This window comes from Carassius carassius, chromosome 37 (assembly GCF_963082965.1).
Source record: "Carassius carassius chromosome 37, fCarCar2.1, whole genome shotgun sequence".
Taxonomy (NCBI): Eukaryota; Metazoa; Chordata; class Actinopteri; order Cypriniformes; family Cyprinidae; genus Carassius; species Carassius carassius.
Genome location: NC_081791.1, coordinates 16571664 through 16591373, shown reverse-complemented (window position 1 = coordinate 16591373; position 19710 = coordinate 16571664). Strand labels below are relative to the sequence as shown.

At 38.1% G+C, this 19710-nt stretch overlaps 1 protein-coding gene across 12 annotated transcripts in view; it reads right to left on the bottom strand.

The window, feature by feature from the left end:
* The window catches only part of agrn (agrin), a 282960-nt gene that overhangs the window by 164940 nt on the left and 98310 nt on the right, over nt 1-19710 (bottom strand). For 2 of the 12 annotated variants that reach the window (XM_059527824.1, XM_059527828.1), the window contains exon 1: nt 6382-8202. The exons of 9 other annotated variants lie outside the window; for them this stretch is intronic. In XM_059527824.1, the coding sequence (XP_059383807.1) occupies nt 6382-6544 (163 nt within the window). In that variant the 5' untranslated portion in view covers nt 6545-8202. Of the gene's footprint in view, nt 1-6348; nt 8203-19710 lie in introns of those variants that run through there. One more of the 12 variants, XM_059527823.1, reaches the window with a different exon arrangement.

Sequence of the window (19710 nt, the reverse complement as noted above, 5' to 3'; positions counted from 1 at the left end):
AAACTTATTATTTAGTAAAGGCACATTATATCAAAAAGTGTTCAGGTGATCAAAAGTGACACTAAGATATTTACAATGTTTTATTTGTGTCCCTGGACCACAAAACCAGTCGTAAGAAGCAGGGGTATATTTGTAGCAAAACATTACATTGTATGAGTCAAAATTATCGATTTTTTTTTAATGCCAAAAACCTAGAGTATTAAGTACTGTAAAGATCATGTTCCATGAAGATATTTTGTCATTTTTCTACCGTACATATATCAAAACTGAATTTTTGATTAGTAATATGCATTGCTAAGAACTTGATTTGGACAACTTTGAAGGCGATTTTCTCAATATTTATATTTTTTTGCACCCTCAGATTCCAGATTTTAAAATAGTTGTTTCTTGACCAAATATTGTCTTATCCTAACAAATCATACATTAATGGAACGCTTGTTTATTCAGATTTCAGATAATGAATAAATCACAATAAAAAAAAAATGACCTAGTTTTATGGTTCAGGGTCTCACACACACAAGCACACACACACACACACACACACACACACACACACATATATAGGCCTATATTTTGTTTTCAGCATTAATAATAATAAGAAATGTTTCAGCAGATTATATCAGCATATTGGAAAGATTTCTGAAGGATCAAATGACACTGAAGACTGGAGTAATGCCTGCTGAAATTCTGAAAATATTTCACAATAATGATGTTACTGTATATTTGATCAAATAAATTCAGTCTTTTTAAACATAAGCGACTTAAAAAAAATAATAATAAACATATAAATAAAACTTCTTCTTCTTCTTCTTCATTTTTTAACTAACCCCAAACTTTTGAACTAGTAATATAAAATTGCATTCACAGGCTGTAGCCTACATCAAAAAAGCCACAAAAATTGGTTTTCATACAAGACTAAACCAAATGTTCTTGGTCAGACGTTGAAATGTCTTGTTGGACAGATGAATCACCAAAACACAACAAAAAACAACAAACAAATGAAACATTTGTTTTTGGAGATATTGACTTGATTCTCTTGTGATCTTGACAACAATGACTTAATTCTTTCATCATTTTAAAAATCATTTCATTAAAATCTCAGCTATTTCCTACTGATTTTTTCTTAAGTAACAAATGTTTTCTGATGTTTTTTTTCGTGGCCATTTTTATGTTCATACTGCTGCAACATGGATAAGAATAATTTAGTTTATTTCAGCAACTCATTGAAGCTGAAACGTTTTTATGTCTGTCAGTGATAGAGCACTCTACTGTCTAACTATAAGACATTTGTGAAGTAAGCTACAACTTTATAGTTTTAAACAATGTAGAGAATCTGAACATGTGTTTTTAATTTTCATTTTAAGCCAATTCAAGGGAATGGAACATCTGCATGTTAATGCTTCAGAAAATCAACATTGCCAAAACAACTTACGTTGAGGTCACAAGGAAATCGCAAGAAAACAACAGAGGAAAACAACAATGCATGTCTCTTTAGGACTTCCGTACACACAGCGTACACACAGCATACAAAAGTGACAAACACCCACAAAAGACTGTTATAAAAGAAGATACTTTGAAGAATGTTTTAACGGATTTTAGACGCAATGAAAGTCAGTGTGATTCAACAACACTGAATCCCACTGACTTTCATAGTAAGCATAAAACAAACATTGAGACATTTTTCAAAATATTTTCTTTTGTGTTCCACAGTAGGAGAAAGTCAGGTTTGGAATGACTCAAGGGTGAGCAAATGATGACAGAATTAAAGTTTTCGGGTGAACTGTCAGTTTAAGCTGTTACACTAATAAATGTTAAAATATTCAGACTACAAAACCAGCCAAAAGTATTGGGCTGAAACTCATTAAAACCAGCAACGACTGAAAGCAAGAACTGCCACAGAAGTTGGAAGCGACCCCACTCAGTCTAACATTCCTCCAAACCGAAGTGATTTTGAAGACGCTGAACTCGCGTACCTTATTACTCTTGACAGAACCGGCGTTTCAACAACACAGCGCATGAAGCCATCTAGCTAAAGTGCAGCTACAACACCCTGCTTCTGCAGGCGGGAATAACCAACACCACAAAACTATCACATCAATTGCCCAGCCAGCCGGTTGCACTTACACACACACACACACACTCTCTCTCTCCCACACACAGGGACGGAGCTGGAATCTCTGCTCCTCTCTTCACCAGCACCCCCAACTGCCAGGATGGAGTTTAATTTTAGGCTCACTTCAAATTGCTTGTCAACAATTGAGCGCAAGGAAGATTGGAGAGCCGGCGCTGGAGAGAGGGAGAGAGAGAGAGAGAGCGAAAAACAGAGGTGTGAGGGAACCAGGAAGCGAGAGAGAGAGGGGAAACGGCTTGCTGTGCTTCTCTCCTTGAATAATGAAGTGTTTGTTGAACTGGTCCGAGAGTCAATCATGACAGTTACAGCGTTTCATCCTCCGGGAAACATTGCTTCCAGAGCTGAGGGTGTATAACACACACACAGACGTGTATAATAGATAAAATATATACTGCTCACACACTGTAATGCATAACCCTGTGACGCCCCCAAGCACAGCTTTTCTTTCTTATATGTCCAGTGGCAGTAGAAGACAAAACAACTGTCTGTGCAGGTCTCACGGGAACGTTTGTTTCACATGTAAATGATACGTGGCTGAGAAATTCAACACTACGTTCACCTCAAGCACATTTGCTTACTTAAAGAGTCATCTCTACTCATTATTATGCTGTTGTAAACCTGTGCTTTCTTCTGTGGATCACAAAATTATATATTTATGACTCAGTAGTGTCTCAGTTCATACAATGAAAATCAAAGGAGACAAATGCTGTTTGGACTCCACTGACTTTGAAAATATCTTTCTTTTGGGTGAAGATTTCCTTTAAGGGAATTGGCAGGGACCTGGTGATAGAATATTATATTGATACTTGGTTCACACTGCAATAACATTGCAATTCTTTATGTTAAATTATTCAAAGCTGTTGTATGTGCTAGAACAGCTATGCAGGAAATTGTTGCGAGGGACAGTTGATGATTTTACAGTTGAATGGTTGTTATACAAACATTTGGCCAATTAGTATTTAAAATGTAAATGTTAAATATTGACAAAGCAATATTTTAATTCATGATACTACACCGACATTTTCATGCCAAGAATTGGCAATATTTTCAAAATAATGGAAATTAAGTAATTAAATACAAGTAAAATCGGAGCATATCTAGTAGGTGAAATTGCAATAGATCAATGAAAACTCTATGATTTCCGTTAAATTAAAATTTGCAAAAATGTAAAGGTTAAAGGGGTCATATGATGCTTTTTTAAAGATCATATTTTTTATGTATTTGGTATAACAGAATATGTTGACATGCTTTAATGTTCAAAAAACAGTAATTTTCAAATAATGTACATTATTGTAGGTACTCTATGCCCCGTCTCTCTCAAACGTGTTGTTTTCTACAAAGTCCCTCCTTCTGATAAGCACAGTCTGCTCTTATTGACCAACTGACCCAGTGCATTGTGATAGGCTGAACACCGCAAGCACTCATCGGAAATGTAATTCCCCTTTCCATAATCGCGAGCTTCATCTCGCATGCACATACAGACACACGATGCACAAAACTCTGCATTTGAACAGTAAATAACAAATACTTCAACTAATAACAAAATACAATACAGTAGCTGATTGAGAAGCTCCAGATTGTCGTAGCAAAGTCAGAATTACCTCCTTTCCTAGGTTCACGAAACGGTCATCCATAAAAATGTGTTGCTGTTCTGTTGTAACTTGTAAGAAATCTTAAAGATTCCTAAATGCATCTACTTTCAGAAGGCCAAATAAGGCTTTTGCTTTCGTCTAGATACACACAGCATCTCCCTGACATGACTGCTTCAACACTAACTGTGGTTACTGAAACCACGCCTTCTTTCTTTGTGTGAACATTTGGGCAGCATTACGCAAATATTTCCACATAGTGACATAGACATGTGGGGGCATGTTTGAATCATTCGTTTTAGGGGGGCGTGTCAGAGTCTTAACTTTGATAAAGAATATCTCTTTGGATTTGAGACTTTAGTATTTACTGTACAACGTTACAGATCTTTTTCATGCACCAAGAGCTTGTAACACTCCAAAGAGAAAGGAAAATTTTTAATTGCATCATATGGCCCCTTTAAATATAGCTAAAAACAGGAAGGAGAAATGTATTGCACGCTATTTTTTCTATTCAACCAAAATTCAAACTGAAAATGAACCAAGAACATAACTGCAGAAGTACTGAAGTAATTAAGCATACTTGAGAAAGAAGCAAGTGAGTTAATGATTGCAAAATAACTAAACATAAATCAGAATATTATAAAATCAAATGAATTCATGTCTCACATATTACTATTTAATATAAATTTAAAATCAATACTTTCATTTCAAACGTGCAATTAATAAATTATTTTTAAATCCCCATGTAAAAGGCACAGTAAGGCAGATACACTGCAATATGTGGCCCCAAACAGACCTCCACTTGAACTGTCAGGCAGTATGCTAGCCATATGTTTTCATTCAGTGTCTGTTCTCTTTTCCTTTCTGTTTTATTATCTATTTTACTGATGTGTATGTAAAGGCTGATGGATTTGGTTGTGGAGCTGAGCAGCTCTAGTCCTGTGTGGCCTCTCTTCTCTGTGCTTGCTAAATGAAAATGGAAATGACTAACCTTTGGTCTGTATCCTACTCCAACAAGCTTTCAAACGCTACAATGCACCTCTCCATGTTAATAGTACTTCTTTCACTCCGTCCTGTTTTTTACTCTTCTTTGAGGAGCAGGGATGGAGTGCTCTAACTGAGTTTATGTTTAAATCTAATGGAATCTGTCTGGATTAAATCGATTTTGCGACATGGTCGGCTTATAAATGAACCTCACACTCAGACTCCTTTATTGAGGGATGGAGAGGGCACATTTTTAGAATTTCATGAAGGGCCCTTTTCGTTCTTTTAATATAGATCTAATGTAGAGGCACCGTGGATCTCTTTAAGTGAGTGCACAGGTAAGAATATGAGAAATGAGGTAGTTAATGGTTTACAGAGGGTGGAAGGGGCTGAATGCTCTGTTTTTTTATTTTCTCCTTTCATTCAAAAATACTAAAGATATTACTATCTAAAAAGGTGTCAATTATTGTCTTTATACAGAACAAAGTCCCATATATTCTTCTTTGCAACTATTTAACAGTGATTTAATATCAACTCAGATGGCCTGAGGCCCTACCAAAGGGCTCATTTAAATTTTGTTTGGTACTTCGTGACCCAATTTGTCAAATATTTCCATTAACAATACACCAGTCTGCATTGTAATTTCACATGGCATCTTACAAGCTTAATGCTGGAGAACAGCCACTGAACTCAAGTGTGTGTATGTGTGTGTGTGTGTGTGTGTGTGTGAGTGTCTGTGTGTGTGTGATAACCGCTGTACAAGCTTCCTGTTAAAAAGTCATCTAAATTTCAATATCATTAAGAATTTAATGAGATATCAGCACTGATGCATAGCAAGACCATTTTCTCAACGATTAAACTTATTTCACTAGCAGAGCGTACTAACAAAATCTTACAAAAGCTCCGCAATCATACTATAGTCTTAGATAACGTGTTTCTATGTAACTGATAATTCACAGAATAAGAAAACCCGGGATCCAATGGTGCAAAAAGGCAGATAAAACAGGACAGCGATAGTAATACATCTAAAACGGGAAAAGAGCAGCATTACCTGCTGCTCCATTTCATCAAAGCACATTGTGACATGCTCTGGAGCACACGTTTCGTCTCCAATCTTTTCTTTGTAGCACAGTGCCAAAACGATCTGGCAACACACACTGGCTGGCGGGGCACCCTAAGACACCAAAGCGTTTGCAGATTCACTCAAGCAGATACAGTAAGCACTGAAGCTAATGCCAAGCTTTCACATCCAAAGGCATTTAATCTGCCCCCTTTATCCCACTGTGCAGTCTAAATACCACTGCTTCAGGGATGACAGAGCGCCACCAAGCAGTGTTTTTAGACACAAGCATTCAAGCACTTTGTAGGATGAGGACAGTTTATCTGTGTCATCCTTAATCATTTCACTGTCAGGCAGGGGATCGAAGCCAACGCATTAGGGATTAGTTTTTGATTGCCATCGATCCTTATTGAACCATCCATCCGTCAAAGTGTCTCTCCTCTGCCTCCCTGAGCATCACTGTAAGAAATCTCTACAGAGCACACAAGGGAAAGGACCACTAATCTGTAACTTATCAAGCCACAAAAACTTTACAGGGTCATGCACAAACACGAACACACAAACACATATATATATATACATACGCTGCAAGTCATGTTTCACTAACTGTGACCTACAGTTATTGAGGAAGAGGAGTACAGCGAAGCCGAGCGTGGAAGTGGCCAGCAGTATGAGACAGATGTTGCAAGGAATCATGAAGTACCGCACGACCAGCGACACTTTGTGCTGGTACATGCGGTCCCGCTCCGGGGGCGGCGTGGGGTACTGACAACTGGTCATACTCCACTCCGCGCCGTCCCTAAAGTACGCCAATTCGGCAAGCGTTCTGAACAGACTCAGAGAAGAAAGATAGACAAAAGAACTCTGAAAATGGCTTCAGCTTAAACTCCAATGGCAATTCTTATCGCAGTTCCTTCCTGAAAAACGTAGACAAATACTTTCGCCAGTCTCCAAGCGACACATTTTGTTCCCAAATTACAGCTGCTCTGGAAGGGTGCAGGTCCTACAGTCCCCAAACCTCCGGCAATCCCTCCATTTCTCTCCCAAGCACAGGGGTGGTTTGTCATTAAAGGTTAGAATGTGAGTTCTCTCGAGAGTATCTGACAAAAAACTCCACTGGACCCCTGGCCTAGATTGGCAACACGACGAGAGAGTGCAAACAATCCCTGCTGCACTTTGTACTTTAAATCTGCAAGCGCAGAACTCCACGGCTTGGTGAATTAGTAATGAATTGGCTCTTGATTTGTCTTAAGGGGTGCTTGTAATTTTTTATGGCACAATGAATTCTCTTCTTTCAGGACGTGCTGCCACCTGTCTGTGCCCGACAGCAGCATGAAGATGCCAAGCTTCTCTGATTGTGGCATGTGTCAGGAAGCACTGCGGGTGTGGCTAGGCATCATGCTAGCCGTCTGTCCATGGAAACGCTCAGTTGACCACAAGCTGGAATTGGAGTCATTAGCCTCTCTCACACACACAAACGCACAAACTTTTGGAGATTGACCCCTTCCCAAATCGTCCGGAGAACTGCAACACTAGGCTCGTCTTCGGTCATAAAAGTCTTAACTCTTCTCCCCCTGCCCCAGGCTGAATCTCCTAAATGAATGAATAATTAGCCCACAGAGAGTCAGCAGCTGTCTTTGGCAAGCTCAACCATATGCCCCAGTGAGCAGCAGGGTCTTTTTCCTCAACCCCTTCTCTATCATTCAACACTGGTCCTCTTTGGTGACCTCCCCTCTTTTTCGGACAGCACCCTGAATAAAGCGTACAGTCAAAAGTGGTGGTGTCTGGTGAGCACTCTTTCCCCAGATGCTCCTGTCAGCGCAGAGACAGAAACAAGAAACGCGGAACAGCTGAGATTACCACAGCAATGCGCGCAAAGCAAACCAAACAACTGCTTCGGACAGTGCTGTTAGTCCTCAGTCCTTTTTAGTGGATAACTCCTGAGACGAGACAAGCTCCTGTTGTGGACTCAGCCAAGTTGTTTGTCACTCTGGAAAAAGTGGCTCTTCCGTTCTCATTTCTTGTCATTGGAGTCAGAAGCAATTTCTCTCTCGGTTTAGCTCTCTCAAGCATCCGTTCCTCTTCTGGTGTACCTCCTTGTGTCCTGGGCTTAAACTCGCTCCAGCTGAGCTTCAGAGGAAGTGTTCACTGCCAGACAAAACATATACTCTGATCACCGCTATTCATGTCAGAAAATCCCCCAGGCAGCAGGTACTCAGTCAGCGCAAGTCTGCGTTCAGCCAGTGCTTCTCAGCCAAAGAGCCAGGGAGCGGCATGAACAAACGAGTGGAGCCTTAGAGGAAAAAAGCAGGAAAAAATAAAAAAAAACACTGGCTGATGACACTTAGTACACCTCTCCGTTACATTTAACAATGCAAAGAGTGTGTTTTCTGCATCCTTACGACACGGACGCTCATGACTCCCTCTCTCTGCCTCGAATGAAGACAGTAAGAGGGGAGTGGATGAGGGGCTGTCTCTAACAAAGGGTTGGGAGGGGTGAGAAGGGGGAGGCAGTGAGGGAGGGAGGGGGAAACCAAGAATAAAAGCTTTTGGGAATACTTGGGAGTGTTTTAAGAGGGGGGGGGGGGGGGCTGGAACGACAGCGAAAACACAAAAGGGCAATTGGACCAAAAACATGTCAAGCCTTTTGAGTTCATAGTGATTTAAAGGAGAGCGCTGCCAGCAATTGTGCAAAATTGTAATTGCAAACTTTGTGGTTTAAATGGGAAAGGAAAAAATGTGAGTAAAACGGAATCTGACATATTTAGTCTTGGATTTGGTGAGATATTAAGGAAAACAAACCATTTAAACTTTAAGGACAATTTTAAGGAAAGGACTTTTAAAATTTTATATGCATATATACTGTGTGTGTGTGTGTGTGTATAATATATATATATATATATACATCAACAGTAAATCCTCTCTATCTATATATAAAAGAACAACAGTAAGAGAAAATGCAGAACTGGAATGAACAATGGTTCCAAATAAATAAATCAATGCAATTAGAAGCAACAGGCAAAAAACCACACAAAAAAAGAAAAATATTCATCTTCTTGTGACACCATGCCATGCTTTTATTCATCTGTCACACTGTGAAAAATAAAAGCAAATATTAATATTCAGTAGAAGTGAAAATTAATATACTGGCAAAAGATCAGTGGGAAATGTGTTTTTAATCCATAGCATTATTTCACAAGGTTTCTCGCCTATGAATGTTTATTTTATGCTCTAAACCACATAATGAGGTCAACAGCACAGACAGCTAATGCTTCTTTTTAAAGCCCCCCACCTTCAACACTGACTGGCATATCCACAATGGATGTTCATCTTCACAAAGAAGCCAGTACATATTATCAATTATTTATACGCTCGGTTTCTTAACCCACCCCTTGCTGGATACCCGTCATGCGCACACACACATATACATTTTTACAAGGTTATACTCCATTCCACACCAGGGGCCGTTTATCTCTTTGGACACAGCCTATTCGTTGAGTTTATAGGGGGCCCCTGGAATCCAGCCCCTGATGTACATAGCAGAGAACACAGGGTCAGCCGGGCCTCCAGCACAGGGCTCTAGGTTCACACACCAGCTGTGGTGCTGCACCCCTAAACAACACCCACAGTCCACCAGGGCCATTAATCTTCCTTCAGCCTGACACACAGACTAAGAAATGCATTTAGCAAAGACAACTGGGCATCTAGTGACATTCATGCGGGCTATAATGACCTGAAACCCCCATCAAATAATGCGGAGACAGAAGAGGGCGCCACATCCGGTCGATTCTACACACCCTCTATCATGACTCGAATAAGACCTAATTTGACTTCAAAGCACTCCGTAATGCATCTTTAATGTGCATGCTATCTTGGAAGGTTAACATCTCTCTCAGTGTGCTCTCTCAGCTGGCAACTTCCATTAAGAAACAACCACAAACTCTCTGCACTTTCATGACGAGCAGCCTCAAGGCTTTTCATCGGCTTCTGCTTGTTCCTTGTGCTATGTTTCTGGTGTGATGCATGTGTGCTCATTTCAGGATTGAAGGGATAGGAATAAAGCATAGAGCGGTGCACTTCATGTATTTTAAAAGAGTGGTGGATATTAAAGTGGAAGATATGAGAAATTCTTCAGTGAAGTTTCAGACTCAGATTTTTGCCAGAGAACAAAATCCATCCATCCATCCATCTATTCATTCAAATACCCATCTCTTTGCCCATACATTTACCTGTGCATCAAACTATCCTTCTATTCATCTACCCATTATATCCATTCAACCCTTCATTCCTTCAAACATTCAAACAGTTTCCTCCAACCCTTCATAATACCTAATTCTTAGACATTAAGGTTTCTTCACAGCAGCTGGCTGAATGTCTTATTGTATGAACTATCATTAATAAATAAGGCTGTTTTGATTATGAGCAGATCCCCCCAAGTGCTCAACTCATTACACTTCACTGCACATGCAGTCAAGAAATCTGTCAGAAAAAAATAGACGTGAGACAACGCTGGAGAAAAAAAGGGAGGTGGAGACCGCCAGCAGACTATGAGTGAGAATGAGCTAACTGCACCTCCAGCCAGATCTGCTCTGGTTTCCTACAGCTGGGAGTTCCTTACTCCACCGCGCTGTCACACAGCTCACAAGAATAGAAAGCGACACCACCCCACCAAAAAAAAAAAAGTGGGAAAGTGGGGATTTTTCCTTCGTGCTGTCTGCCGAGTGCCGATGTAACTGCAGCAGAGACATTACCCATGGGAAATGACATCAGCGTAATATAACGTGAGAACACATCTGCCGACTGGCCTGCTGCTCGGTGAGGCACACCGCCTGTCGACAGTGCATCCAGGTGTGAGCTATCACACAGATGAAGCTGTTTGTTCAATATCTACAGTCAATTTCTACAGACTCGGCTACCCAAAAACCATATGGCGAGATTCCCATCCTGATTTCCACAATGTTAATCAATTTAGCAGTTTTGTTGTTAGCAACTCGAGTTTTGAGACTCTCTCATATGGATCTTTTCGGTTTCTTACAGCCCATTGGCTTCATCTGACAGATGTCCAAATCATCCAAATCAATTCAAACTGTCCATTTTGCTGCTCTACTATAACTGATCCTAATCCAAACAAGTCTGAGGAAACGGATGGATAGTTATTATTCAAAGCTTATGTTTGCTTCAACTGCAGTTTAATGCTACCTTGATGAAAACGACAGCAATTAGTGCTGGGGAATACAATAGGTGATACCATGCGACTGTGGAAATGTGTCAACCAGCTGACATTTTATTCTAACTTCATTATATAATTGCTTATTCAGTAATATTTATAAACTATAAACATTGATCAGGTACAGTAGTTAACTTAACTGGTGCATTATAAAAAGCCTTTGATGCAAACGTTATTATCATTTTTTTATGAACAGCCAAACTTTTCAGTTTGTGTCCAAAAAAATTGGGATGCACCATTATTAAAATTCTGACCAATACCAGTAAGATAGAATTTAAATAATGGCTGATAATCAATTAAATGGCCAACATTTTAATTTGATACTACTTGGTCTAAACAAGTTAAAATAATTTTGTTTAAATAAACATTAGCTTCACATTGCTACAAATGTACAGTATGTTTTCCTAAAAAAAAATTTAACAGTCTCTTTTATGATGTTTTAGGACCATTCTTCTATTTGAATAATTCAAAAGGAGTTCGGCTACATAAATGCGGATTTTAAATCTGATCTTTATCTGTTAGCAGAGTGTAAGAGCCGGTTCCACTCTAGTTCACTGCTATCTTTATATTGTAGAGGTCACTGGAGAGCTCTCTCTATCTCTCTATCTATTGTGTGTACAGTATGTATGTGTATGTGTGTGTGTCCTCAGTGAAATCCACTAAAAACCATGGCAGATAAAACACAATTACCCTAATCCTTCTTTCCTTACCCAGTCCTCACCCTAATACCTATTAGTCGATGTGTGCTCAGCACACAGCCGTATACCGTACATCACATATTGATTTTGGTTGAGGATACCCACCGCCACTCAGGTTAAGTGCTTTAGGACTGATGAAAACCACCATCACATAAATCCAGCCTTCTCCCATATATCAAGGAAACAGTGAATAAATCATTCCAGAGGAAGATTTTATTACACGTTTCTCTTTCATTGCTCACAAAAGTTAATTAGGTTCTTTAGTTATATTGTCTAGTGATGCACAATATATCAATTCCATATGGGATATTGACAGATTTCATTTTTATATTTAGATTACCTTTACCATCATTTAAAACTCACAAAATGGGAAAGTTAATAAAAAAATGAAAATTCTTTCATCATTTACTAACCCCCCAAGTTGTTCCAAACCTGTATGGTTTCTTTTTATTCTGCTGAACACATAAAAAGAAGATATTCTAAAGAATGTTAATAATCAAACATTCCAACATTGTTCAAAATATATTTTGTGTGAGTGTGTGTGTGAGTGTGTGTGTGTGTGTGGGTGTGTGTGTGTGTGTGTGTGTGTGTGTGTGTGTGTTCACAAGAAGAAAGAAACATACAGCTTTGGAACAAGTGGAGGGTGAGTAAACGATGACAGAATTGTAATTTTTTGTAAAGTTAAGCTTTACGTTTTTACACTTAAAGGCAGGGTAGGTAATACATGTATAAACAACTTTCTTCCAAATTTGTTTAAACTTTCTATATATATCAATGCATAATTAAAATGTAAGTACTAAAAATCGAGTGACTCTAGACCGTTTAATCTGTATTAAACACAGCTCATTATTTCCACGAAACATAGGATTGGCTTAGGCGACTGTCACTCTCTCGCAACCATGGCAACCACCCTTCTGCCACACATGACCTGCCCACTTGCGCGTGCACGTTTGATTTGAGGAATTCAAGAGGCACGGATCCTAGGAATACCAAAACACTGGCAGAGAAACAGCAAGCAAAATTCACAGTACCAGCCTATGCAGTTAGTGAAGGCAAACCAGGCAAAAAAAGGAAGACAGTAACAGTACAAGAAAAGGCAATGAACAAAAAGTCTTTGGATAAACAAAGAAATAAAACGCGAGTTAATATCGGAGTGGCTTTCCAGCGATGGCGAGAACTGAGGGAACTCAAGGGGCTGAAAAGTGACTCCTTGATGGCTTTATTTCTGCTGGACAGGTAAATCTTTCTTTTTGTATTTTGATCATACATATTTTTTTCATGAAGCATGTGTCATTAGCACACGTAGCTGCGTAATATAGCTAACATAACATTACTTAGCGAGCCGTAGTAGAGGCTTTGGAAGGAGCCCAGAAGGGAGGGGGTGGAGTGAATTGAAATAATGAGCTGTCTTTAAAACAGTCGTGAAAGGTCTACAGTCACTCGATTTTTATACTTTCTTTTTCAGAGTACTTACATTTTAATTATGTATTGATATATAAATAAAGTTTAAACAAATTAGGAAAAAAAGTTTTTTATACATTTTTTTACCTACCCTGCCTTTAAACACTTATAATTTAATAAATAAGTACAATGTAAATTTTAGCAGATAACAAAATAAATAATATTGTATTTATTTTGTCTAAATATGCTTTTATCATTTAAATTTAATAATTAATTAGATTTATTTTTCATTTCCATTTTTATAATTAAAGTTGATAATTAATAATATGAATAAAATAAAAAGATAAAAAATGAGACTGTAGAATGAACTGTAGAATAGAATAGAATTTCTTCAACTGATGAGAAACAAGAAGTTCAAACTAAAATTTAGCCTCTGATACCCTGCAAATCTAAACACTGTTTGAAACACAGTTGAAGTCTCTCTAGAAGAGACAATTTGAGATTATTTAGTTCGTTTTCCCATATGAAAAATCTGAGAAACAGCCTCAAGCCAGTTTGCACTCCATTTAATCTCACGGATATCTAGGAGAACAGATGAGATATTAAAAGAGATCTACCATAGCATGTATATCCAGATTCCCCAACCGCTTCCCTCCCCACCACGAAACCACCTGCCTAAGCAAAGATGTGCATGCAAGGACAATTCTTCTCCCACAGCTGGATGTTCAGCTCTGGGTGGAGCGAGCTCATTACCCTCCCAGTCAGACTGCTCCTCACTCCGGGACCAAGCTGTTGAACACAGGCAGGAGCGCAGCTGCCCCAGGCTGAGAGCTGGGTCTCTGGGAATGGGCCAGGCTCTGCGTACTAATGGAGAAGATCTAACCAGCAACAGCATTTACAGCCACTCATTCATCAGCATGCTGTTTTCCCCTCTCATCATGGTAACTACAATAATGATTGCAGCATTTAATACTTGCCATGCTCCAGCACCCCAGCATTCATTCTTTATTTATTTCCCACGATGCTTTCTTAATGGTCCTTATGGGGGCAATTGAGCTGGAACCGTGGTGGGGTACTTTGAAGGGCTGCTGAAGCAATGTGCCAAAACAGAGACTGCACGACCAGCAGAGAGTGACTGTTTTTTGGAGACTTACTTGACTTTGGCTGTGTTTGACACCGGGCTTCATGGGAGCTGGCATCCATGACAGACAGGGGCTGTGTGATTGAACTTGCAGGTAATGCAGGTGGCAGCAGAAGCTGTGGAACTAAACTTGAGGACTATGGAAAGCTTGGTCCAAATAGAGCAACACACAGCAGAGCTTCTCAACTGGATTTGATTAAGATTGCACGGATATTACAAAAGCAATGAGCTGATTTTCACTTGGACTACAACTGATAAATGCCATATATAAAAAAACCGACACTATTTTGTTCAAATAATTAAAACATTTTTTTAAACTATGCAAGTTTATTCAAATAATTAAAGTACACATTTTTAAATTAAAATCCAATATCTGCCAATATGTACAGTACATCCAATGAGAACTGATAAAGATTATTTAGGGATGTCTTAAAAAAAAAAAAAAAAAATAAGATGATTATAATTATCATGTTAGTTATAAGGCCTTTTACTGATTAACAGAAAATATAAATATCTTTACTATTTTGTCAAAATAAATACATTTAAAACTATGCAAGTTCATTAAAATAAAGTATTAAAAAATATTTTTTAAATAATTAAAATATGTATAAATCCAATATCTGCCAATATGTTTATTTAATGAGAACTGATAATGATTATTTAGGGATGCACAAATACATAAACCAATAAAACTATTATAATTATCAAGGCCCGATAGATGCCAAACATAAAAATCTATACTATTTGGTAAAAAAAAATTAATGTGTGTGTGTGTGTATACATACATATATATATATATATATATATATATAAATGAAATAAGTAAAATATTTAAATATTTATTTATAAAAGTTCAGCCAATATGTATATTCAATAACAAGTGATAGTGATTATTTATGGATGCACTGATATTACAAATACAATTTTTATGTTATGGCCTATAACCAATAACTTATTTACACAGTATAATTGAATAATATTGATATGTATAGTAACTGATATAGAAATCTATAATATTTCATCAAAATAGATAAAAAACTAACTGTTAGAATATGTTGTTGCTGCAGTTTTTTTTAAATAATTAAAATATATAAAAAATAAAATTTTGATGGATTTGCATAGCTTACAACAACTGAAAACATTATAGTACTGATATATCATGCATAATTTTATTTACATACTGCATATAATATTATTATTATTATTATTAATTAATTAATTAATTAATTATTTAGTTATAAAATGTATGGTTCTAAACATTGTTATAAAAAATGCTCCAAAGAACTCCACTGGCATTATTTTTCCCCCTGCTGAACAGACTTTAGATGCAGCAGAACCACTATCCTACAAGTACATCACACTGTAGAGAGCAGATGAGCACTTCTGTAGCTAAAAAACTTATAAGTATCAGATAGATAAGTGAGTGCTGTTATTAAATGTATATAAAAGGATGCATTATGTGTTTAAATGTCATTAAGTTGTTCAACGAATGAAAAAAAAAATGCCATGCTGTTCTGAGCTTCTGCCTGGTGCACAGTTTCATCACGGAAACGTCTGGTGCAGCTCCGCAGTCCATTTATCTGCAAATCTACGCTTGAGACAATGCTTGTTTTCAGTTCATCCTCCACTATCAATAGCAGCACAGATTCGCTTCACACAATTAACCTCTGCAGAATAGAGGCCAAATTCAGCCTGTTTTCCATCTACCTATAAATTAAGCAGAGGTGGAGAGGGAGGAGTGATTGGATGACATGCAGAGCATCCCATTTTAGAAGAGCAAACACACTGGAGGACCAAATGGAAATTGTTTCGCATACAGTATAGACAAAACCCAGCTGCTCCTCAGCATATCCCAATGAATCAAACACTGCAAAGCAGCAAGTGCTCGGGGACCAAAGGAAGCTGTTCTTCAACCCCATCTGGACATTTTTTTTATCCATCTACAGCTTATTATGATTGCTGTCTCCAGACTCATACACATAAACTTCCACACACAAACTCAAGTTTTGGGTTTAACCGAGAAAAGAATATCTCCAGTGTTTTATGTCTGCAGAATACTTCACAGTCCGCTTTTATGAATATTGCATTTCCTTGTGGAGGCCTAACAAGCTTGAGCAAAATATAAAAATCATGCTATATGGAGACCAGCTATTACAAAGTATTACCATTAAGGCATCCGAATAATACTATATAACCTCTACGGCTTATGTTCTACCATTATTCAGCTGCATTTCCGAACACACTCCGCTCAAAATTATGCACACGCACAAAACGAAGCTTTTTCTCTTATCAGTTCTGACAGTGACAAGCTATTATACGCAGGGACCGTTTCATTTGCATTTACAGTAATGAACTCTTTCTCTTCACCCTTTCATTCTTCCGTCTTTCGGCTCGTTCTCCAACGTGCCGGATCGTCTTGGAGGGCAGAAGGGAATCTTAATTGGCATACATCCTCATTTCTCGCAAGCCATCCGAAGAGAAAAAAGGAGCTTCAATTATTTATATTTCAAATCAAGAGCCTTGCAAAACCGGCTTCCACAAAACAGCCTTTTCATCCCTTCTCACATCAATCAGGCAGATTTCAGAGAGTAACTGTCAAAAGTGGGAGAAGCTTTATGCAGTTGTGTATCTGCAATCAGGCGCTGTGTGTATGAGAAGACAGGACTGGATTTTTCTGTTTTTTGAGGACTATGAGAGCATTGAATCCCCTGTCGAATCACTAGAGGCACCGGGGCCCTGGAGCTCACGGGGTCTTTTTGACACAGGTGTTCCAGAGACATGGGAAACGGGGTTGTGCCATCAGCTGATACAATCTGTCAGCAGTCTGAGATACTCAACACAGGAAGACGAGCTAGATTCTTCTCACCTTGAGACTGACTGCCTGCTCCTTTCTTCTCTCTTCCACAACTCTTCAAAGGCTAACTACAGCTAGTTGTACACTTTTTGAAAAGAAGAAGAAAAAAACTCTTACTGACTGCCGATTGATAAAGCCTTGCATTTTAAATATATCTGCTCGGACAGTTGTGTGCATTTCTCCTGCTTTTAATTCTCCACTTTACGAAACGCAACAGACTCAATCATCTGAGAACGAGATCCACTTTGAAAAAAAGCAGAGCAAAATACACCCACACAGCTGCTTTTTGGAAACGTACGCCAATGATTGCTGTGCGTTTAAACATAACAGATGTCTCATCCATTATTCACCTGCAAACCAACAAAGAGCGGCCACAATAACAACCGTGGACAAAGAATTTCCTCCAAGATTCTACACGGACCCTGAGGAAAGAGGGAGATAGTGAGGGAAGACAAGGAGGAGAGATTGTAAGAGAGAAAAATAACAATGCTCTGCGTCTGGCGTGAACATGACCTCAGACTTGGCCAGTGCAAACATTTGTTCTGCATGTAATCAGCAAACGTAAGCATGCTGCCAGAGAAACTGACTGACTGAAGAAAAAACATTGTGCATGGTGAGAAGAAACAAAGTGTGATTTCACACTATACTTCATGTTGAATCAAAGTGAATGAATCTGTGAATCACTAATGAAGGGTTTTTTTTTTTTTTTTTTTTTTTTTTTTTTTTTTTTACAGATTTAACTGATACATTGAAAAGCTCTATATTAAAAACTATTTTTGTTTCACTCAGAAGTAGACATGTGCCGGTATTTGGTGATGCGATATATCACAATAAAGAATATGCACGATATTGTTATCGTGGGCAGTTCAAAATACTGAGAATAATTATTTATTACAAATTATTCTGAATTTTGAATGCATTTTAAGAATACTTTTCCCATCAACTGGTTTTGTTTCAATTTGAAACCTACATATCCCTACTCGCAAGTCAGGCATCACTCGGCTCTTAAGCAAGCTTTACTCTACACAAAAACACTATCTAGCAAATGTATTCTGGAGAATACCAAAAAAAATATTTAAATGAGACTTTTCCTGAAATAGATAAATAAAAAAATAAATAAATAAATACTGATATTTCCAGGTTTTAAAAGCCTGTGGGAAATTTCATACTATTATGTCGAAATAAGTAAAAAAACAAAATATAAAAAAATTTAATTTCTGCATCACAGTATTATATACAATATGTACAATATTAAATATGAATAATAAATATATTTATTTTTACAAATATATATATTTTTTAATTATGGGTCCAAGGTCTAAATAATATAAATTATAGCTGCAAGCAGCAATTACGGAGCCAAGCACTACAGAAGCAAGCCTCAGACCAACTGCAGGAATGAGTAATTAAAACCATTAATCCAAGGAATCTATCAACATCAGTCATCAAGCAAAAGTTATTAGCATTTTTATACATTTCATTATAACTTGTGGTGGCGCTAAAGAGTTTGAGTTAGAGACTCCAAATTTGCTATGGTGACTTTTCTCACTGTCCTCTATTAGTGTGCCAAATTTCACAACTTTCCCGCAAGGGGTTCTATGGGCTGCAATAGACATGCGGCAGAAGAAGAAGAATATCACGCTAACTGATACTGCACCTTTGGTGCTTGGCGCCTAATTATAATAATAATAATTGAATAAAAGTAAACTGTGCCACTACTTATTATTCATATCAATGACATATAATGGTCTGATTTACAAGAATTTATCCTATTCCTTTATCACAGTAATGGGTATGAAGAGAAAGATGGAAGAGGAAGAGCCGTAATTCAATCGTGACCAAATTAATAAAATATTAAGTATTCAAAACTAAAAATTACTCATTTTAAATGTTTAGGTGAATTTCAGCATTAAAACATACTAAAGCAAATAAGACAGCTGGATACTCATTGCGATCTTTTGCAATTCTCACATTTAGCACATTTAGTAACTATTATGATTTTAAATATTTTAATTGTGCTTTAGACAATGGCAAATGTAACCTACATGTTAAACAACAACATACAATGTCGACTAATAATAATAAATAAACACTAAGAGGGGAGCAAAATTTGGACTGAGTAATCAAGCCAAGTGGGAAACACTGCAACAGTAGGCGAACCTCATCAGACATCATGTCTGACAGTCTCATGGAGACGTGTGAGGACTCCACAAAGCTCTGCCTCACAATAATCTTACGCCAAAGCTCTGCAACAGCTTCCCTTTAGATACCACGTCCGTTCCGTCACTGTTCTGATGAAAAACCAGGCTTGGTGTGTGCAAGCAAGTCAATTTTGCCTTCTCTGACCTGTCCAATGTGTTCACAGGTCCGTGCTTGTGATGAGGGCATTGCACGGATGAGGGAAGAGCGCATCTTCTTCCTTTGACCGAAGCCTCCGTGTTTTAATGAGCAACTCACGGGGCACGGGTCAGCCGCAGCAACACAGCCCCCCTCCCAGGCATCCATTCACCAACACAGCCTTGCCTATTTCCTCCCAATTACTTCTGCTGCTCTCCTGTGTGATGACTTCATTGCATTTTCTGATTAGACAGAACATTGTGAACGTGTGGCTGCTACCTTGTTGGA